The sequence below is a fragment of the Coptis chinensis genome, chromosome 9 (genome assembly GCF_015680905.1).
Source record: "Coptis chinensis isolate HL-2020 chromosome 9, ASM1568090v1, whole genome shotgun sequence".
Lineage (NCBI taxonomy): Eukaryota > Viridiplantae > Streptophyta > Magnoliopsida > Ranunculales > Ranunculaceae > Coptis > Coptis chinensis.
This window is the reverse complement of record NC_141464.1, coordinates 69,788,074-69,811,219: the sequence shown is the minus strand read 5'-3', so window position 1 is coordinate 69,811,219 and position 23,146 is coordinate 69,788,074. Positions and strand designations below refer to the sequence as shown.

General features: G+C 37.7%; 2 protein-coding genes, 1 non-coding gene and 1 pseudogene across 4 annotated transcripts; all 4 read right to left on the bottom strand.

Annotated features, from left to right (window-relative positions):
- Positions 1-6,353: 6,353 nt before the first annotated feature.
- LOC147477686 (thiamine thiazole synthase 2, chloroplastic-like) lies at positions 6,354-7,904 on the bottom strand. The gene is made up of 2 exons (XM_086582597.1): positions 6,828-7,904; positions 6,354-6,718 (listed from the first exon to the last, which is right to left on the bottom strand). The coding sequence occupies exons 1-2, from the start codon at positions 7,737-7,739 to the stop codon at positions 6,554-6,556; spliced, it is 1,077 nt and encodes a 358-aa protein (XP_086438723.1). The 5' UTR covers positions 7,740-7,904; the 3' UTR covers positions 6,354-6,553.
- A 5,829-nt stretch (positions 7,905-13,733) lies between these two features.
- Positions 13,734-13,813, bottom strand: TRNAL-UAG (transfer RNA leucine (anticodon UAG)). The gene has a single exon. It is a non-coding gene; the product is annotated as a tRNA-Leu (tRNA).
- A 1,201-nt stretch (positions 13,814-15,014) lies between these two features.
- Positions 15,015-17,566, bottom strand: LOC147477684 (protein translation factor SUI1 homolog). Its single transcript, XM_086584379.1, has 5 exons — positions 17,311-17,566; positions 16,443-16,557; positions 15,560-15,765; positions 15,398-15,451; positions 15,015-15,298 (listed from the first exon to the last, which is right to left on the bottom strand). The coding sequence occupies exons 2-5, from the start codon at positions 16,477-16,479 to the stop codon at positions 15,254-15,256; spliced, it is 342 nt and encodes a 113-aa protein (XP_086440505.1). The 5' UTR covers positions 16,480-16,557; positions 17,311-17,566; the 3' UTR covers positions 15,015-15,253.
- Positions 17,567-18,387: 821 nt separating this feature from the next.
- Positions 18,388-22,557, bottom strand: LOC147477683 (AUGMIN subunit 2-like; annotated as a pseudogene). Its single transcript, XR_015209017.1, has 7 exons — positions 22,483-22,557; positions 22,037-22,228; positions 21,202-21,326; positions 19,774-19,879; positions 19,362-19,432; positions 19,086-19,198; positions 18,388-18,739 (listed from the first exon to the last, which is right to left on the bottom strand). The product of XR_015209017.1 is annotated as an AUGMIN subunit 2-like (transcript).
- Between the last annotated feature and the right edge of the window lie 589 nt (positions 22,558-23,146).

The window sequence follows — 23,146 nt, the reverse complement described above, 5'->3', positions numbered from 1 at the left end:
TACTGAGGAGTGGAGAATGTATAAATGATCTTCCACTTGGGCAGAAACTCCTTGACTATTTTTACCCTTGAATTGGGAACCATTGTCCATCACCAATGTATGTGGCAAGCCGAATCTGGTAATGATATGAGTCCAGATGAAGTTTCTGACGTGTGATTCCTTGACATGAGCTAAAGGAATTACTTCGATCTATTTAGTGAAGTAATCAGTTGCGACTAAGACAAAGCGAAAACCGGTACTCTTTTGTGGGATGAATGGTCCCATGATGTCCATGCCCCACATGTGAAATGGCCAAGGGCTCGCGATGTTAATCAATTCACAAGCTGGTTGTATGATGTTGTGGCCAAAGGTCTGACATTTGATGCACTTGAGTACATATGTTTTGGTGTCGATCTGCATTCGAGGCCAAAAGTATCCCTGGGAGATCGCTTTGTGAGCCAAAGAGCAACCTCCCGCATGGTTTCCACATTCTCCTTCATAAATCTCAACAAAAATCAATTGACCTTGTTCTGGACTTATGCACCTCAAGTGAGGGCCGCCAGCGGATTTTCTAAACAACTTGTTATTGACCAAGCAGTAAGGGCGCGCCTGATATGTGATTTGCCTGGCTTTGGTACGCTCTTCTGGGAGCGTGCCGTGTTAGATGTACTCTATGATGGGTTGCATCCATGTTTGACTCATCTGATTATCAGAGAGTGGGCACAGGTCGTTGATTTCTAAGACGTGTTCCACTTGGTAAGCAAGTTGGTCAATAACCTCAATGAGTAATTGTCTAGGGGCGCAGTTCGGTGTTTGAGTAGCCAAGTAAGCTAAACTGTCTGCGTGACGGTTCTCGTCATGCAAAAAGTGATGTATGGTGGCTTTATTGAAAATCGGAAGTAACTGATAAACAACTTGAAGGTACTTAGAAAGGTTACATTCGTGGGTAGTGTACTCTTTAGCAACCTGGCGAACGACCAGTTGCGAGTCACTAAAGACTTGAAGCTCTTGTACACCGAGTTGTAGCGCCATGCGGATCCCCATGATTAACGCCTCGTACTCCGCTTCATTGTTGGAGGTCATGAAGTCGATGCGAACTACTTTCTCTATCATTGTTCCATCTGGGGATACTAGGACAACTCCGATTTCACTTCCTCCAGGATTGCTAGATCTATCTACAAAGAGAGACCAGACGGTCTTGTCATTCTTCTTTGTGGATGAAGTAACTTTTTCTGATTCCCAATTTAGGTCGTCGACAGGGAAATCTGCAACGACTTGTCCTTTCTGTGAGGTACGTGGGACGAACTCGATGTGGTGCTCCCCGAGCTCTTCAGCCCATACTGCCATGCGAGTTGTCTTGTTCTCCTTGGGAAGGATTCTCTTCAACGGGAGGTCGGTGAGTACTTTGATTGGATGCACTTGAAAGTAAGGTCTAAACTTTCGTGCGGAATATAACAATGCTAGTACTGCTCTTTCAATGTAAGAGTAATTCTTTTCAGCTGGAGTGAGCGTCTTACTTGTAAAATAGATTGGATTCTCTGAGTTGTTTTCCTCTTTGAAGAGAACTGAGCTGATAGCAAAGTCTGATATTGCTAGATACAGCCCCAACGTTTCGCCATCTGTTGTTTTTGCTAGGACGGGAGGTGTAGTAAGGTACTCTTTGAGGGTGGAGAACGCTTGGTGGCACTGATCGTTCCACGAGAACTGCTCACCCTTTTTAAGAAGTTGCAAGAATGGTCGGCATTTGTCTGATGCCCTGGATATAAATTGGTTTAGTGTTGCCACCATTCCTGATAGCTTTTGTATTTGCTTCTTTGTCTGTGGATCGGGCATGTCCAAGAACGCTCTAATTTGTTCTGGGTTAGCTTCGATACCTCTTTGTGATAAGGTACCCTAGAAACTTTCCTGAGGACGCTCCAAAAAACACTTTTCGGGATTCAACTTCATTCGAGTCTGGCGTAACTTGGAGAACGCTTTCTCAAGATGAGAGAGGTGGTCCCCTACTTTCTTGCTCTTGACGACCATGTCATCGATATAGACTTCCATGGTATCCCCTAACATGTCCTGGAACATGTCAGTGACCAGTCGTTGATAAGTCACTCCAGCGTTCTTGAGGCCGAACGGGAGGACGTTGTAGCAGTAAATTCCTTGTTCAGTGATGAATGACGTTTTCTCCTGGTCTTCTTCAGTGAGTGGGATCTGATTGTATCCACTGTACGCATCCATAAATGACAGGAGCTCATGACCACAGGTCTGGTCCACGAGCCGGTCAATTATAGGCAAAGGGAAACTATCTTTAGGTGTTTCTTGGTTAACATTGGTGAAGTCAACGCAAAGACGAATTGTGCCATTCTTTTTTGGAACGACTACTATGTTGGCAATCCAGTCTGGGTAATCGACTTTTCTGATGAATTCGACTTGTTTGAGTTTGTCAACCTCATCATTGATTGCTTTTTGAAATCTCAAAGATAACCATCTAGGTCGCTGACGAACTGGCCTAGCGTTAGGATTTACATTTAGCCTATGACATGCAACATTGGGATCTATTCCCGGTACGTCGATATACGACCAAGTGAAAACATCTTTATTCATTGCTAAAAAGTTTACAAGTTGAGCCTTGAGTGTAGGGTCTAAGTTAGCCCGTACGTATACGAACTTAGGGTCATCTTCTGTTCCTAGGTTCACTTGCTCTCTGTCTGCAGGTTGAGATGCTGCCTTTGACGCTGATGCACCCTCGGGTGGAGTGATCTCCGGAGATGCTTTGTTGACCTAAGGGAGAGTGGAGTTGGCAGCAGGAGCTGGAGCGACCTCTGTGGCAACGACAACAGAGGTTGAAGTGGTTTCTGTGGTTATGACAACAGGGGCTAGTGATCTCTGGAATATGTGTTGGCTGTGTGATCCATGATGGTGCGACTTCCGGAGTTTTGATGAGTGGAGCAACGAATGACAGAGTGACTTCTGGGGTTGTGCCTGGTGGAGCAATAACTACTAGAGTAATTTCTAGGGTCTTGGCTGGTGGAGCAACAACGGCTTGAGTGACTTTTGGGGTTTGAACAGACGAATAGACCTTCTTGCTGGTGCCCCCAACGTTCTGTGTTGGTGCTTTGGCTCTGACCTCGGCGACCAGGTCTTTGGCCATTGTGTAGCTGGTGGGCTCGTTCCTTGTGTGGGTAGGTAGGTCGGCGATCTTGTTCGCTGAGAGGATTTGATTACAATGATAAGCCTCGAGCTTATTGCTTTGAAGCTCCATCATTCCCCTTGGGCCTGGGAAGCGGAGAACTTGATACAACGTTGATGGTATAACTTGCATTTGATGAATCCAGCGTCGTCCTAGAATAGGATTGTATGACGACTTAATGTCTAGAATGCTGAAGCGCGTATTGAAGCTGACTTTGTCCTCTCTAGATCCTACCGAAACTGGGAGTATGATGTCACCGATTGGGTCGGCTCTGGAGCCGTTGAACCCATAGAGAGGAGCGATGGGGTCTATGAAGACCGACTTGGGCAAATTCATCTCTTGAATAGTATGGTATAACAGAATGTCACATGAACTACCGGGATCTATCAAGACGCGCTTGACTATCCAGTCGCTGATTTTGACGTGGACTACAAGTGTGTCATTGTGTGGGAGGCAAACCTTGTTGAGGTCAGCCTCCGTAAAAGTGATATCACCTAAACTGCGACCGGAACTGCGTGGGGCAGGTGCGACTTGGGAAGAAAAATGGTAAACTTCTTGAAGGGCACCAAAACGCCGTCTTTTCTCTCTGGATGATGTTATTAAATCATCTGGAAACGTTATCATGTGAATGGTTCTGTCATTGTCTCGGTCTGACGAATGCTGACGACGCTCGTGGCGGGAGCGATCTCTTGGTCGTCCTCTACTACGGGAGCGAGCTTGGACGTTGTGATGTTCATGGCGAGGTGGAGATCGACTGCGTACTCTGTGAGCCATGAGCTTATGGCGCAGATCGCCATCAGCAATGTTGGTGTACTGCTTGATATGTCCTGCTTCGATGAGGTCCTGAAGGTAATGCTTTAGCCCCCAGCACGCATCGGTCTCGTGACATTTGGCTCGGTGAAAGGCACAATAAGGCTTGCCAGATCGATCTTTTGGTTGTCGTACAGTAGGTCGGTAATAGGTAGCTTTCTTGATCTTTTCCAGTATATAACTAGGAGATCGTGTGAGAACAGCAAACTCACTGTCATTGTTCATTCTGTTTCCCGACTTCCGTTCTTCTGTCGGGGGTTGTTTTTGAAGGCTGGGGGTCGTCCGGATATTGCTTTGTGACCTCTTCTTCTTCTGGTAGGCCTTGGCGCTTCAGGCCTTCCTGCAGCTTAATGTACTTGTCGACTCGAGCGTATAGCTCAGATAAAGTCTCGGGGCATTCTTTCATCAGCGATCTGGCGAGTGTCGTGTTGCGCACACGGCAGGTGTTGGAGAATGTCAGGGTGGCGAAGGACTCTTTCAGACCTGTTTCCATGCACAATAGTTCGGCTTTGAACCGACCTAGAAATTCATGAATTGTTTCGTCTTCACCAAGTGAGAGCTAGAACAACGAATCAAGATCAGCTTTCTTACGCCTGTTATGAACGTACTGACTAACAAATGAATCGGTGAGCTGCTCGAAGGTCTTTATCGAGTCTGGCTCGAGTGAGAAAAACCAATCGAGTGCGCCATCTTTGAGACTGGCGGGAAACAAACGACAGTGGAGGTGATCGAACTCTGGTGCACTATATAGTGACAGGCTTTGTATATAGCGAGCCACGTGTTGACCAGGACACGTGCTACCATCATACATTGGAAAACGAGGTTGAATGAAATCTGGAGGAGAAGCTTTACTAAAGTACCTCGGAAATGAATCGGAGACGCCCGGTATGTCTTCAGCATTTTTTGAACGATCTGGGAAGCGTCTTTCTTGACTGCACTTTGGTCGATTCGTTGTGACAATTCGTTAATCTGTTGATTAACCTCGTTGATGCCGTCCTCTTCTAAGGTAGCAGGTGGATTCTGCGTGTCGACTTGGGCGCGGAGAGTGACATTCTCCTGTCTGAGTAGGGTGATTTGCTCATTCATCATTCCAAGCTGACCTGCCAAACTCTGGATTTGAGCTTCGAGGCTTGCCATGCTTCGTGGGCTTGAGTGTTTTTTCTTTTGATTTTAGGATTTGTGAAGTGGTTTCTCAATAAATTGAGACCACAGACGGCGCCAATGTAAATGAGCGTTTTTGTTTCCTTTACATACAGGGAAGGAAGGATAATGGAATTGGATTTAGGAAAGAGTTTAGACCGAAGTTCGTTTCTTTTGTTTAACCCCTCACGTATCTTCTTGTGATTAAAGGCTTAGAAGAATAAGGTCTCACGTAGTTCATATAGGTGATATTTATAGGCATGGGAAGGTCTAGATCCCTGAGACATGTGTACTGACATGTACATATGTAGGGTGGAGATTGAGTATGAGTGTTAGGTTGGTTTTGGTAGGAATTGTGTGATGATAGGGAGTGGGTGCAGTAGTTCATATATCACGGTGATTGGAAGTACATGTATGGCTACGGTGATGATTGCATCTGGATAAGGGATGTTGTCATCACTCGAAGCGTTTGATTGAGGTCGTCTATCCGACTCGATGTATTCTAGTGCGAGCTGAAGTGTACCACCTACATGAAGCGAGCTGCTCACGAATCGATCTTGGAAGTCGATGATATGAGTTCGCTACAATCTTTGCTTATGCTTAACGCGTGCTTAATATTCCTCAACGAGAATATTACTCCCTTACATACCTGGAACTACAACTTTTCTCCTGGGCAAGTTTGGGCATGGGAGCAGTTTGTAGTCTATGGGTTTATCTAATATCTATAGTTCTATATCGACTACTTGCGTGCAAAAAGACAATAGTCGTGTATCGACTGGTTGGGATCCCTGTGTTAATGTTTATAGTGACTCCCTTGCTCTTGTATTTTACAGGCCTGTATGGTGGTTGAAAATGATGAGCCCAGTCCCACAATCTTACATACCTGGGAATCTGGGGTGTCTAAGTTATTATAGACCCAAACGGCTAGAACAATGTCAAAATACTGGAACAGACGTCGGCTTATATATGAATTCTGACTGAAATACTAATGTCAGTATATGAAACTCTGTTATAGTCTTATAGAGGCAAACATTCAAATCAATTATCTAAGAGAGCTCTTATGGATCATAAGATATCCACTATTGTCCATTGAAACCGAGCCTTAATCAAGGATGTGAAATTGTGTTTCAGGATCGGAGTTGAGCCTTCTCCTTTGTGTAACGTCCAATATTTAATTAGTACCTGTGGTTCTATGGAGTAAGAACAGAAAACTAGAATAGTTTCCCAGTAAAAGTAAATTAGAAAGTTTAGCATAATTCACATTTTATTTAGTTGTAGATATAACCAAAGGACACCAAGCACCCCTACCACCAAGGCACCAACGTCTACCTGCAGCTTCCAAAAGAAAACCAGAAAATGGACCACTACATCCACTACCACATGAACATCACCTTCATCTACAACCACCCCACCCTAGAACTGGTCCTTACTGTTCATACCAAGAGATTATGCCTCAGCAGTCTCAGCAGTCTCTGCAGCGGCCAGAATCAGCTCAGGGTGAATACTTCCGTCTTTGTAGGTCCCGTCAATGACATTAGGCTGACCCAGTGCTTTCAAAGCCAGATGTGCGGCTTTCTGTCCTGATATCATCATTGCCCCAAATGTAGGTCCCTATAATAAAAATCAAAACCAAAATCAGCATCAAATTAACAGTACTGTCAAATTAAAGTTGTACAACAAAATCACGGATCAAGCTTATAATCAAGAAAAAAAAACTCGCCATTCTTGGAGAACCATCAATTTCAGCAACTTCCATTCCAGTAACAATCATGCCAGGGACAATTTCCCTAGTAAGCCTAACAATAGCATCTTCAGCAGTATTCATGTCAAGGGCTTTCATACCAGGAACTGAATCAATTAGCCCAATACTCTTAAGCCTTTTGACACCAGTAGCTCCAAAAGGCCCATCATGTCCACAAGAACTAACTACAATTTTTGCTTCCATAACATTGGGATCCATGCATGACTGCGTATCATGGTTCATAGAAACCAAAGCCCAGTTTGTCACAACACCAGCAACTTTGTTTCCTTTCACAATCAAGTCTTCAGCTGCAACAGCGTTGAACAGCTTCACATTTGGTCTAGCAAGAAGCTTGCTCATAATGGTAGAAGTGAACAAGGCAGCATGCTTGATCACAACATATGTGTCCTGTTCATCGTACTCGATTTCGAGTTCGTCTAAAAACCTATGTGCGGGTTTGCGAACCACCATAGCAGAAAATAGCTGTCCCCCAAGCCAAGCTCCTCCACCTGGACTGACAGATTGTTCTATAAGAGCAACGTTCACATTTGGATTCTTGCTGATTTCATATGCAGCAGTGAGACCAGCAGATCCAGCACCAACAACGACAACATCAGTATCAGCATAAGTTATCATGTCCATCATATAACGACGAGTCATTTCTCGTGAAACAATGGATTCCTTGATTGGTTCAAACGTAAATGAGTTGAGATCATAGGATGATGTGGAAGACATGGAGATGGAGTTGTTTTGAGATGTAGAACGTAGTGGTTGGACTTGAAGGCAAGTTTGAGTAAATGGGATTCCATGGAAGGAAGATTGAGAGTCTAAGAAAGATGTTTTTGGTTTTGTAGAGATGTGAGAAGTGAAAGCAGCTGTCATGGTGGCCATGGTTATTTAGCAGACGAGAGAAAGAGATTTTTCAGGGTTTTGAGGGTGAGGAAAATGAGAAGAGAGTGAAGAGTGATTTTATAGAAAAGGAAGGAGGTGTGGGGGCGAAAATATCTAGGCTGGTGTTAGGAAAAAATGTTGAGTCGAGGTTGTCGAGACTCGAGAGTTTTATTAGTTTGACTTATATATATCAGATTCTATTTTTATGGGTTTGGTGTGTTTAATTTAGGGTGATCTTGGACACACCCATAAAAATATTCCCGTACCCCATAACTAACTAAGTTTTTGACATACTCCAATAACCGCTTCAATTCAATAATATCTCCCAAATTAATTTGAGATATTTTCAATAGAGGTAAATAAAGAAAAAAAAAAAAACAAGAACCCCATTCCAAAAGGAAACAACAAATAAAAAAAAATTGAAAGTAATACTCTGGACCTTGAAGAATTTTTTGTTCTTTGCAAAGACACCTTGCATAATAAGAAACTTCTAATAAAGGTAAAAAAATGGCCAAAAAAAAATTGACTTTTTTCTCTTCTAGAAATTGCTTCAAATTTGATTTTCTTTTTCTTATTGCAATTACTTCTTCTTCATCATTGTAGAAGGGTTAAAGGAGTTTAGTAGAAATATATCCAATTGAAAATTTCTCAAGAAAAAAATGAGAAAGACAGCAAGGAGCTGCAATGAGGGGGGAAAATGCATTAATGGCTGATGAGTGAAAGGAGGAGAAAGACTTATTTGTTTTTCCAAATTCTATAATTTTACCCTTTCTAATTCCTTTCGTAAGGGTGAAAAAAAATTACAGAAAAAAAAAAAAAAAAAAAAAAAAAAAAAAAAAAAAAAAAAAAAAAAAAAAGTGCGAAGGGTTTGTGTTTGCTGGAAGGATAAACACTTGTTTTGTTTTGTCTTAGATATACTTAATAAAAAAAAAAAGGATAATTTAGGAATCTAAAATGTGTCTTAAACAATTTTATTTATTTATTTCAAAGTTTTATTTATTTCAAAGTTGGGGTACGGGAGTGTTTTTATGGGTGTGTCCAAAATCACCCTTAATTTATGGAATTATTTTCTCATTTATTTTGAGTAATTTTAGGAGATTTATTGGTTAGTTTAAGACTGTTTCTTGGTCAAAACTTAATCTTAATAAACTTTCTCACCGAGAGGTTAAAGATATTGGCTTGCCATTTACATGGAATTATGAACCCCAAATATCATATTAACACTTCCAAATTTCGTTCTCGTTTTGGTTTTGTATGTAGGATGCCTGGTAAATTAGTTGCTATAAGGAATGGTGCACTGCTATTTTTGATTGCCAATGTGACAGGTAGTAATTTTTATAGCAATTTCATTCACCAACGTGCTGTTAAACACCTGTTTCTATCTCAGCAATTGTTAAATTCTCGATCAAAATACTCTAAATTTAGAAGCCACTCGCACGAGTCAACTTTAGCCGTCTAGATGGTGGACGGGTCAAGTTTTGACGTCCAGAAGTTTTGACATTTTTTTTAATAAAAAATTAAAACAACAGTAATAAAAAATTTCATCATCATTTTTTTAATTTTTTGAACGGGTCAAGTTTTGCCGTTTCAATGTTTTGATTTGTTTTTAGTAAAAAAATTAGGGACAAACGGGACAACTATTCCCGTTTGAATGCACAAGACAAGTTTTGTTGTCCGAAATAGAAATCGAAAATATGGAAAAAATGCATTAATACATAAACTTAGAGTGATTTTGGACACACCCATAAAAACAATCCCGTACCCAACTTTAAAATAAATAAATAAAATTATTTTAGACATATTTAAGTTCCTAAATTGCCTTTTTTTTTTTTAGGCATACCCAAGACAAAATAAGTTATTTATTTATTCTTATTTCTTAAAAAAAAAAAAATGTTCTTGAATTCTTCTCCAATAATTTACCTCGCACTCTATTTTGAAGATAGGCATACCCAATATTGGAGAAGATAGGCATACTCTATCTTGAATTCTTCTTCAATAATTTACCAAAGTAATGAGGATGAAAAAAAAAAAAAATCAAATTAAAATTGAAGAAAAAAAATAAATCAAACTTTGACGAATGGGAGAACTTGAAAAATTATTATACCTTGGATTACTACAATGGACAAGTACAAATACCTACGTTTTTTGTCCAACCTAAGTCTCAATTAACAACTAATGATTTTGAATTCTGAAGTGCAAGATTACAATACCATGTTGTTATTATTGTTGTTGTTGTTGATTTTTTTTTTTTGGCCCCTATTGGAAATATCCTAAATAAATTTGGGAGATATTATTGGATTGAGGCGGTTAGTGGGGTATGACAAAAAATTTAGTTAGTTATAGGGTATGGGAGTGGTTTTATGAGTGTGTCCAAAATTACCCTAAATTTAAACTGGTTTTAGCAATTTTGACTGAGTTAAAATATTGATGTGTGGCAATTTTTTTTAGCACGGTGACGATGCTCTTACAACATTTGAGAATTTTTCCTAACTACAAAAAAGATTCAAGAAATTTAGTAAAGCAGCTCCCCTTCATTAACGGATCCCTGACATTTTTCACATTACAATATAGCAGTACAATATAGCAGTACCTGACCAGACGAGTACAAGTGGATAAATCATTTGAAGGACTGTTTGTCCTGATCGTTTAATTTGGTGACTGCACCACATGAGTGAGCAACTTGCCTACCAAAAACAAAAGAATGAGGAACTAAAACCTCCTATATTTAACAATGACAAATGAGGTTGTAGGTAGGGGGGGATAGGTTGTGGAGGTTTCTTACTTCTTATGTACTGTAAAAACTTCTGCTGCAATGTAGAAGACAAAATTGGCCCCCCTAAAGAATCCCAGCTTGACGCTTTTCTCAATAGATAAGCTTGATTCCTTTTCTAGAAGGTTAATTCACCATAGACTCTGGCGTTGAATACTTGAATTACAGTTTCAACATCTTTTTTTTTCAATGTTCGATCAGACTCGATGCCGTGTAGTTGCAGTGCCCAAGTGTTGACATTCTTCGGTTTTGATCCAATTTCCCAATTATTTTTCCGAAACTCTTGTGTTTTCAATTTTCAGTGAACTCCATAGATTATAATATTATACAACGTACACTTAAAACCTTGCACCATAAATTAGCTAGAGATCGACAAAAATAACATTGATTGATTTTTTTTTTTTTTTTTTTTAAATGCCAATTATTTATCGGGAAGAATCAGATGATTGTATATATAGAATTAGAGGAAAGCATTTACCTTTACCAAAAAAAAATGGAAAACATTTACAGCATAGTTCAACAAAACACCACTAACGATCTTGTCATATATATGAGCTTTAAGTATTGTATATTGTTCTCAAATATCGTTGTCAACTGAAATCACACTTTTTCAAAAGGTGTTCTAATTAACAATGAAAACACACAACTTACGTCAGTTTCAACTATTAATTTTGCGATGGAGAAATAATGCAAAATATAAAACAAAATTGGTGAAAGACAAGCTATAAAAGTATAAAGCTCATATATAGAGGGATGCATTACGATGGGACCTTTGAAAAATATATTAAATATCTCTAAGGTATCCTGCAACTAGAGATCATGGCAAACATATGGGGAGAGTCGGGTCCCTTACCACAATGATAAAAGATGAGAAAAGGAAAGGCAATGGACCTGAGTACTTTGGAACATAATATCTATATTTCTAACGAAATATTGGAATGTAGTGAATTTTAATTCAAAAATATCCTAGAAGATTTGGTGGATATGAATTATATGATATAGTATATACCCAATATACCATTCATCATTAAGGTATCCGGATTAACTCTTTGCTTAAGAAATTGCAACAAGGCATTCCAGATAAATGGAAGGTCTTTAAGGTAGGTGACACACCCAATCAAAGATATAGTGCACTGGTGGCATTAGTGGTCATCAGAAAATGTCCTATGTGGTAATGTTGAAATAACCGATTCTCTACCTTTCTGTGACAGCAACAACAAATAGTAAAAATCTGAAAATGTTGTAGTGAAGTGATCCCTAGGCACTAGAACCATAGTTCATACTCCATTATCCATAGCATGATGTAGTTTTTTTTTTTTTTAATCATCACACACATATATATATTAAGGATCCAAAAGTACAAAGCTTCTTTCCCTATCCAGAATGTCCCCAAGCCATAGAGGTGGGTTCGGTATCCATTCTGTAGGCATAGGTAAAAACTTGCCATGTGTGGCAATAGAGCGAGCAACATTATTTTTGTGCTTGCTGACCCATATAACATGTACATCTTCTAAAGAATATAAAATAGCTAATGCATCATATCATTAAGTAGTAGTTGTGAAGTCCAAGATATACTCGTTTCCTCCTTCTTGTTCAAAAAGTTGTTGACTGTCCTCGAGTCCACTTCCACTTCTAGTCTTTGGTGGTTGAACATTATGCTCTATATGATTCCTTGGAGTACCCCTTTGCTTTGAGCTTCCTCTGCTGTGAGGTCTGTTCCATGTTCATTTCCTACAACAATAAATTCTCCATTATTATCTCTAAAAATAAATCCATAAGAGGAGTTAGTGTTTTCTGAAAAAACAAGCATATATATTGAGTTTGACATAGTCCTGTTTAGGAAGTGTCCACTGTAGAGTAGTAAGAGTAATGTTGGGTACAAAATTATCTTCAGTATCATAGTTCATGGGGTCAGCAAAAAAACTTGTAACAATAAGATAAATCTTATAAAGGCTAGGCTTTTTATTTGTATGATAGACATTACATCTTTCTAGCCAAATTTCCCAGTATATTTGTAGGCATAATTTTGTCCAAATTGTTTTTTCAATTGGCCAGTTTGGTGGAGGAGTATACCATATGTCGGTTCATTTTTGTACTTGCAAGTGCTCAAAGTGATTTAGTCTTATATTCCAGGATGTATAATACCACAAAAATTTTGTGAAATGACAACTTAAGAGAAGATAGTGAATAGATTCAACTGCCCTCCCACATAACAAACAAGATTTATCTGGAATGTGAAAAAGGTGTGACAGGTGTTCTCTTGTTGGGACAATATTGTAGTAACACTTCCAGGCAAAAAGTGTGGCTCTTTGTAAGTGACATTTCTTCCAAAATTTAAGGTTAGTTTTGGATTTTGTAAGGGTGGTATTATTTGTACTTAGTTTCCTATACATTGACTTTACTGAATGGTGACCAGATTTGTTCAATACCCACTGAAGTTTGTCTTCAAGTTGTGTCCTGGAAAGTATATACTTTTGATTGCTTGACTGGTTGTAGTATCAAATAATATGTTCAGAAGATTTGTATCCCATGTTCTAGTATTGGGAATGAATAGTTCGGATACCAGGTTGTAACTATTGTTGGGGATGATATCAGAGGGTATCTTACCTGATGAAAGCCCTGAAATCCAAGAGTCTTTCCATATATTGATATTATTACCTGAGCTTGTCTGCCATATGATATTCTCTTTGATCTTTAAGAGTGCCTGTTGCATGCCATGCCAGAACAAGAATGAACCAGCCTTTGGAGATGAATTGAGAGCATGAGAATCCTTGAAATATTTATCTTTGAGTTAAGTTGTAAGCTTAGGAAAGAATTAGGCTTAGTAATGATATCCCATACAATCCTACTAAGACGTGCAATGTTATCTAGTTCAGCATCTCTAATGCCTAAACCTCCATCACATTTGGATTGACAGATGAACCCCCAATATTTTAAGTATAGAGAATGCTTTTTCTCAAATTTATTGCCTCACCAGAAGTCTCTCTATATAGCATTAATAGTGGAGGTGATGTGTTGAGGTAAAAGAAAAGTGCTCATGTGGAAAATGGGGGTGGAGAATGCAATAGATTTAAACATTGGATCTCTCTTATGTGGGTTTGTCTAATATTTTGTTTAACAGTCTAATTATCTAAAGGTTATAAATAAATAAAGTAATGCAATTTCTTAATTGGAAGCAAAAGAATTAGATAGCTGATGCAGAAAAAAACAAGAACAACTAAATCTGACAGCTGTGGGATTTGAACCCACGCCCTTTCGGACCAGAGCCTAAATCTGGCGCCTTAGACCACTCGGCCAAACTGTCTTGATTGATAGAAGTGGCAATCAAAATATATATAACCATTTCCAATATATACAGAATTACAATAAACAATTTGTCAATATGTGGCTCGATTTCAGCTCTTTGCTTCATAAATTCACCAAAATCTGGATTAAGCATAACCAATAATAAGTTATAATCATCTTTTACGATGAATCTTTGCTCGTTACTAGTAAACGAGTGCCTATTGGAGTCCCTATATGACAAGCTTCGGATTCATATCTCTGAACTTAATATATGGCTATGCCTTGGCATATTCGAAGTAGTCTACCCACTTCAACATGTTTTTCAGCTCTCTTACAATGAGTTGTTATAGGTTCCTGTAATACTGCTTACGAAGTTACAATACATAATTTATGACAGAAGGGGTTGCATCCTACTTGCCGTCAGATCTCTGATGATTAAACACCAATACGACCGTAAATTTGAAGATGCCACTGGGGGAACTCTTTTGTTCTGTATCCGTGATGTAACACTCTTGCATTTACGATGAACTGTAAATAATTTATGATTTGTCTATTCCTAAGTAATAACTTACCAGAAAGCGCATTTATGTGTATATCACTAGATCCATAATCCATGCAAAGGTGGACATTGTAAAATACATGCAGTAAAACCCAACCGGATGTACATCCGAGAAATGGATTAAGTGGTCAGAAAATGGGAAAGCATATTTCCAATTTCCCCTTCCTTTTCAAACTGCCATGTCAGTTTGCTCGTGTGGATAAAGAAAACAGAATTACTTTGACGAATAAATCAGCAAATCTAGTTCAGTGATATAAACTAGTTTTGCGAACCAAAGAAACAGACATTCAGCTGTACCTCAGTCAGTAATGTGTTCACACTCGAAAAAAACAGCCAACCAGGCATTCAAGCCCTGTGATTGGATGAGCCTGGACAGTGCAGAGTGCAAACTACATAGATCCTAAAGATATTGCGAAAGTACAGTACAGCACAACAAACAGAAGTCATTGGCAAGAAGAAGCCTCTCCTGAAAAAAGTTCGAAGGCAACACAACAAGATCCAGTTAGACACCCCACGTACAAGTCATTGGCTGTTCTCTTAAGAGTGTTCAAAGATTTCCACAAGAAGGTCCAATCCTACACTAGTACACTACTCTGCATTCATATTTCACTTCATTTCATAACAATGCAAACAACTGATTGGAATAAAGACGATCATCAGATGAGGAAGAAAAAGGAGCAAGCTGATTGTATTTATTGTAAATAACGACTGTGTCTTCAGAACAACCCATAACTCCAACATACAACATAAAGAACAAAAACAAGCTTAAAACCATTGAAGGCAGTGTGTCCAACTACCATAACAAAGAGACAATACGGAAACCCTATATTCTACTATCCAGGAAAAGTTGCCTTTCACTGGGATGACGCACATATATTTATATGGAGATCAAACAGTAGCTTAAAAACCATGAATCTTGATGCTCTCCTTCTTCACAATGCCAGCCTGTATGACAAAATAAAATATTAGAAAAAGTTGAAAAGAGAACTCGGCCATTCCAAGGGAAAGATGTAATAATCAAATTATTTAATTTATTCGATTTACCTGGACAAGGAAAGTAGACACGTTCTTCCTCTGATCACCTTGCAGTTGGATAACCTACAATTACACAAAAAATATTAAAGACGAAATATAGCAGAACATACATCTGAAGTTTGTACTCTTTATACTTTTTATTTAGTAAGGGAAGCCTAAATATCCACACACCTGGCCTAGCTCAGGGTCCTGAACAACAGTACCATTGCAGCAAAATTCCTTCTTTAGGTCCTTGAGAATCTTGTTGTAGCTAAATTCCTTCTTCAGTCCTTGCACTGTCGTCAGACTTTTCCTACCATTTCGCTGCTGTATACGCACATGCACATACTCTTTTGACCCAGCACCCGAGTCCTCAGCATTTGCCTCAGCAAAAGGATCTGTCACAATATCAAAGGCACCAAAACACAATCAATTTAAATTGTCTTTACTTTTTTCTATTAACTATTTGTTTGTCCACAAGAGTACAGCTTCAGAAGGAAAAAATATACTCCTCGAATTTATCAAAAGTATAATCAGATGCTGGCTTTCATCCTTATTATCAAATTCATCCAAATTTAGGAGTTCATCCTTGCATAGAAGACAGCGCATATCTAGATTCATCATATGCTTCAAATAAAAACAATTCCATCCAAAAGGGAAATTTCCTTCTATATTGCACAAGGCAGTAAAGAACTGAGGTTTTCAGATAACGATCTACATTATCTACACAAAAACCTAAATCCCTAACTACATCCTCAAGTTTTTCTAATAGAAGCTTCAAAGTTCCAGCATAGCCTCATGTTAAAATACAGTATGAAAAGCACAAGGAAAAGTATTTTCATAGTTCTAATGGGGTAATTACATAATTTATTTTTAAAGTCATTTGTGGTTAGAAGCTTCTAAACTGTGCAGACTAATTATGTGGTAAAAGACTATATGGTGAAAACATGCAATCTCCCACTCTCGCCTAAACATTTTTAATAGTAGAAACCAGACCGAGAACATACCCACAGGCCAAACGAAATACAAGACACAAAATAAAGTATTTTGGTTTAAATCTGGATAAAAATCATACCAAAAGTAGTAGGAATCTGTACGTCGAGTTCAGACATGAACCTTGGCCTGCAGATAGTGATAAAAGTAACAACTGGGGGGTGTAGACCTTTTTCTCTTGCTTTTAATGCTCAGAGCTGAAAAAAATAAAAAGCACAATGAATTCAAATCTGAATATTGAGAAAGACAGGTTCGGAAATAGCCGGAAGGAATCTCCGGATCTATGCTTATTTTCAATTTATCCTGTTTGCTATTTCATGATACTAAAATATCAAAAACTCAATTAAATTACATCCCCACCAAGATAAGTAATATAAATTATAAGCATGAACACATCAACTTCACAAGATATAATTGTGATCCCTTTCAAAGAAGTGTTTATATCTATATCAAGGCTCTAACGGGAACCCAACCCAACCATTCTGAACTCCAAGAGCTAATGATTAAATTACACACCATTAGCCATATTGCAGTTAGCAAGCACGTGTTAATAGAAAAGTATTACAAAGAAGCGGAAAAGGAAATACAATAAACAAACATACAATCTCTTAGCATGCATACATATGAAATTATTCTGGTAATATACAGAAGATGATTAGATCATTCAACCTTGTCCATAGCCTTATGTGTTAAAATCATTCAACGTATTAAATGATTAGATCTCAACAAATCAATTCTATTAAACACGTGAATTGAATAAACAACTACATCAATTATACTTTTCGGGGTGATGATCTATCTAATTCAACCAATTTTAACATTACAACATTAATTTCAATGTAAGCAATAACATAGTTCAATGAAAAAACCAAAAAGATCAAAACTTTATACCATACACATGAAGAAATCCAATAAAATAGAAATTAACAAAGAAAGGTGAAAAGGTATACCTGATCCGAAATGAGGATTTCGAAAAAGGGGAGTGGAAAATAGAAACCCTAAATCGGAAAAATTCTGAGAACTAAAAAAGAGATGTAGGAAAAAAAACCGGTTGTTCACCCACTTAATATCTCCAAGAGAATATAGTTGGACCTCGAGATGCGTGTTGAGATATGCGATTGTGCTTAGATTGTTTTTTGTTGGCGGTCGTGAGAGTTTGACACGTGTGTTTATTGTCGTCCAGTTAAGGGAATATTCCTGTAGCATGCGTAGTATCTACGGCTTGATTTGTGTTTTGTTTTTTTTCTTCTTTGGTGGGCCTTGCGTGGTCCCCAGTTTAGAAGGGAATCGAAGGATGATAAGCTACTCTTCATTCCTAGGATACTATCGTAGTTTGAGCTTCAACTGTTGAAATGTATAACTCAAAAATTTTAAGATGTAAAACAGCAGCAAACAAATATATAGGGTAAAAAATGAGGAAGAAAAGAACCAGATACACACAAAATTACACAATGAATTAGCTGTTGCATGCTTGTGTCTTTTTTTTTTCATATTACAGACCATTCTTCTTGACTAAAGGAGGCCATGACAACCACCTCTGGCTCATGCTTTCACTTTGAAGTTCACTCACCTCACTATTCTCATCTTGGCTTTCCATTTCTTGGTTTTTCCAGTTTCTCATGACCAAGTCATCGAAATTTGAGCCCTTTCTTTGAGGTGGAGTACACAGTCTGAGTCCCCTAAGGGTGTAAGGGTGCGTTTGTTTACTAATCCCACTAAACATGATGGAATGATCATGATGATTGAGGATGACCATTCATTGGAATTAATCTGGAATCCTTTCAAAGGTGGACCACTCACTTTTTAGCTGTTGGAGACATAGAATTGGATTCTAAACGGACTCCAATTCCTTTTATTAAGTCTCTTGATATTTGGATTCTTACAGACCCCTTTAATCCAAAGGAATCCTTAGACTATGGGAATCGGTTTTTTTATTTCTAATCCCTGAGAAAATGGGGTCAATAAACTAAAAATTAAAGTCCATTTAGGGAGTTTTAGAGGATTCTATAATGTGGCAACCAAACACATTAATTGAAGTAGGAATTGAATTCGAAATGATTTCTAAACGGGGGTTGCCAAATACAAAATTACCCAAAATTTTAAGTTGGAATCAAATTCTATTCTAATAGATTCCATTCCAATGGTTTCCTACTCCATTCTATTCCTAATTAGTTTCTCATGACCAAGTCAGTTTGAGCCAAACACAGTCTCCCCTATACTCTTTGAGAAGGATCATTGGCTGGTGTTGTAGTTGTTGAATAAGAGGAATGACCCACTCGCAGATTCTGTAATGTGGCAAACGTTTCTCTTGTCGCCGACATGGCTTTGAAAAACCAGGTACATGACGCCAAGGCAACAGGAATTGGACGAAGCATTTCCTTCAGTAAAACAACAAAATAAACAAATAAAATATAAGAATCACTCAAACTCACGGTATACATTATAATCTAGCAAGAAGATAAATTTGTGTGCCAACCATTGCGATTTAAAACCAGCTTATAAAATAGCATGATGACAAAATGCACTAGATAACATTGAGTTACAAACTTACGACTCAGTTTGTATGCGCTACTCAATCAGACTAACCAAATGGTGATATGAACACATATACATTGATGAAAAATGTAGACAGTAAGAAATCCAGCTAAACACCATTTATGATATAATTAGCATACTAAACCAATGACAAATGACAAGAACATTTTGCTAAAAGGTTCGTACATACCCCCATACAGTTGGTGGTTCTTTGAAATTTTGGCTCCAATGAAAATCTGCAACAGATGCTGTAAGTGCCCCATAATCACTTGCAGCCTTGAACAACAACTCCGAAAATTGTTTCTGAATGAAACAAGTAAATAAGTCAGTTCCAGATGAAATACATGACCTTCTTCCATTTGATGTGGATAGTCCTGTTTCCAGGTTTTACCATCCTCAGTCAAGTATTCTTTCAGAAAATCAGTAGTAAAAAATAAAAGGAGATATAACATTAAATTACTCAAACCTGATATTCATGCTTCCACCGGAATGCAATCTAATGAATATGGTTGTTGCAACCGAAGCAATGATGCGGTCCTGCAAAAGTAAAAGAACAAGAATTAATGGCCACAAGTAGGGAAATTAATTCAAGGCTGATTCAGATTAAGTCACCAGTTAAAGGCTGTGTTGCATGGGTACTTCAAAATGGAAGCCATACCCATGCAACACAGGTTAAAGGCCACGAATGACTAAAACAGGATCAAGAGTCGGGAGCCCAAGATAGGAAGGACAAGAGCCCAGACACTCAGAGATGTTAAAAAACTTGGCCAAAGATGTCACTAATAAAAACCAAGTCTAGATTGCTATTTAGCAAAATAAAAATAGAATTCAACACATTCATGTTTGAAATGAGAAGATGTACAAACATATCATTTTACCTTATTCTGAATAACGTCTTTTAATATAGAAGTGATCCTCGCCAAAGTTTCACACTTCTTTTCCATTTCACTCACATGTGTAAGATAAGCGACGTTTTTATCATCCCGAATAAGCCAAAACATTCAGTTAGAAGAGTTCCACAAACTAAACCAAATATAAATACTTTCAAAGACATTTTCATTGATTTTTACCACAAATTTGTCTTTAAGCAGGAAAGTTCAATTGCTTGTCAGAGAATAAGATTTTTCATTGACGAACTATCACTTTATCGAAAAAGAGATCACTAAAACAACCTTCACCCCTCACAACATTTCTTAGATTAAATATTATTTGATGTCTCCCATATATTCAGAGCTGATGTTGATTCTGCTCCAACCAAATTACCCAGAAAATGGTGAAGGGAGCAACACTTCACAACTTCTTCTTGGCCCAGGAGGCAAAAAATAGAACCAAGAGCACAAAAGAACCTAGAAAATTCTACTTCCTTGCACCATGTATCCATGTCCAACAAGTAACAGCATATAATCCACATATTTTCATATTTTCATATTCACCAATAGAAAAGCAAGGCCTATAGTTTTTTCATCCGTCGAAATGTTTACATCTTGCCCAGCATTAACAATCACATCAAAAAAGGAAAATTTAGAAAAGGTCCAACTCCCCAAATAGTTCATAACTGACCAGACCAATTACCAATCGTATCTAAGGGTTGCTGACCAAGTCAAAATAATCAATAATCTCAAGCTTTAACCCATTTATTTTTCTTTTGCTTCTCAAGGAGGTGTTCTAGTCTCCCACGGAAGTACTAATCAAACTCTCTGTTCTACCCTCTTGATACATGCCAGTGAGGTTTTTTACAATCAATGAGAGTTAAGGGGTTTTCCTAACAGCATAAGACATATATGCCTCATAGGCATGGTTTTCTGATTTGTAAACAACTGTGTTTATGCAAACAAAAAGTTGAAAAGAAAAATTATAATAAATGACCAGAGGATGTTTGAGTTACACAATTTTTCTAACTAAAACTAAATTACATGAAGGACATAAGACGAGGGGAGTATTTCAACAGTGTATAATTAATTGATGAAGGAATCTCTAGAGTTTGAAATTTTGTAGGTGTGGAGTTTGGAGACCAAAAAAATGATGCAGCAAGCATCACAGAAATCAAGAGTTCCTGATACCCCAATCATTTCCTTACTACAAAAAGCATCAAACACCTTTTGAAAGACTAGTTCTACTATACAATTATGTTGCATGTGTTCATACTTAATACATAATCGATAATTTTACTATTTCAAATTCAGAACTCAAACATACGCTATAGGTTATAGCAAAAGACAGCAGTTTTTTTTTTTTTTTTTAATCCCAATCTGGTAATCTGCATAAATTTAACTAGAAGTTTACAAGTCATACTAGAGTTTTTCACCTTACGACCTTGAAGTTCCACTTGCAAGTCTGCTATTTTCTGTTGTGCAGTAGGAAGTTCTCTTAAGACTCTTATCAGGTCATCACTCTTGTCACCTGTTGTAGTGACTAAATTTTGAAGGTCCTCCTACATAAGAACAGATAAGCTGAGGAACTAGCGAATAAATTCCAAAACAAAAGTGGTTAATGACTATCAGTAGTATGTATCAGGTAAAAGAAAATGAGATAAAAGTAGCCCATAACAAGTATGTTTTCACAGATTTGTTACCAAGAGTTACTAGTATATACTTAAGCTATTTAGTTCACAAAAACAATAATCTTATTAGGTTTGAGCTTAAATCTTGACGCTTTGAGTGCAGTGCGTCAAGGCCTTAGTTCATAGAGTACGTCAGTTCGACATCAAGATTTAATGTATGTGGAAGATTTCATGTTTAGATTCGGGGCGATATGCTAACTGAGTATGAAATTCCTCAAGGTGTGGCCAGGACGGAACCAGGATTCAAAGTCTGGGGAGTATGAGTACATGTAAACCACAAGTGAACTAGGGGGTGAGTAATTAAACATTTGGGAAGAGAAATTGGGGGTGTGAATACTATAATTTGGACATTTCTATAGCTAATTACTAATGCGGTAATGGAGTTTTTCCAAATGTTCGGGGGTGCAATCGAACCTACCAGCACCCCCTTGGTTCCATCCATGGGTGTTACTATGTCTATGCAAAGCACATTATATAAATTATGAAGCAACTTAATTAATAAAAACTAACTATTTTAGCATTGCAAAAAGAACATATATAATGAATGATGAACAGACCTATAATAAACTAATGAGCGTTACCTGCATAGGAGGTGGTGGCACTGTAAACCCAAGATCAGAAGCAATGGACAACGATCCGACATCCACCAAAGCCAAGAGGTTTCTTCCCCACCCAAGTCGTGTCACTCCCCAACGACATATTAAATTAATAACAAACAATAAAAAATGACAACAGCAACAATGCCTCTTTATCTTCTTTATCTCCCTATCTCTCTGTTAAAAAAAAATTCTAACAATGTTCACATAAATTTCGACAAAAAATCACATGATAAGTTGCATTGTCAGCTAAAATCAAATACTCAATTCACAAAAACTTCTCTTTAAACTTATTAGATGATTTGATACTAATTTGAGTAACTAACAACCTTGAAATTCGACTTCTACAGAAAAATTAAACTTTAAAGATGAAGACTTTAATAAAAATTGAAATCATATTTATGCAATTGAAGTTATAAATAAAAACTTACATTTGAATTTGTGAAGAAATTGATGTCGTCTGGATTTTGTGTGAGAAGAAAATAACTGCTACTGTTGGTCTGTTACTAACAAAATGCCACGAAATATCAATAAAGGCCGGCATTTCAGTATCACTGAAAAGATACATTCAAATGTCGAGATGAAATGTATCGAAATATTACCATTCACACAAAATCTCGCATTTCAACTTTGGTGTCGGCATTTCTTATTTGTGAACGGCTGACAAAATTTCAATTTTTGGTATTTTGAGATGGCATTTGTAAGTAGTGGTGCGATTTTGGTTAAGATTTATCTGCAGGTTTTGTAAAAGCTCCTTACAACTAAGCTAGCAAGGGACATGGGAAATTATTTTGATCACAAGAAGGGACTCCTTAATTTCTTCATCTTAGGAGAGATATCTTAATTATTAGTTGCTTCATACAAAAAATTACTGCGTGCAAATCAACAAGAAGTTCATGTCCAAGTTTAGTATGTAGGACAATTATTTTTCCAACAAATTAAATAAGTAAGTACTAATTAATTATATGGATGATTGCCAACATGTTTAATTTGAATTATAGAAAGAAAAAGAAATCACATTGCTAGAATTAATCATACTAAGATAATAATAATAATAATATGATAATTGATATATAGGATAGAAAGCTTTTACAT

Coding starts and splice junctions, on each gene's coding strand:
- LOC147477686 (XM_086582597.1), bottom strand. CDS start 7,739: ATGGCCACCATGACAGCTGCTTTCACTTCTCACATCTCTACAAAACCA. Junction 6,719..6,827: donor TTGATGGTTCTCCAAGAATG/GCGAGTTTTTTT, acceptor TTTTTATTATAG/GGACCTACATTTGGGGCAAT.
- LOC147477684 (XM_086584379.1), bottom strand. CDS start 16,479: ATGTCTGAACTCGACGTACAGATTCCTACTACTTTTG. Junction 15,766..16,442: donor ACAGATTCCTACTACTTTTG/GTATGATTTTTA, acceptor ATATTGTGACAG/ATCCTTTTGCTGAGGCAAAT. Junction 15,299..15,397: donor TGTCTACTTTCCTTGTCCAG/GTAAATCGAATA, acceptor TTTGTCATACAG/GCTGGCATTGTGAAGAAGGA.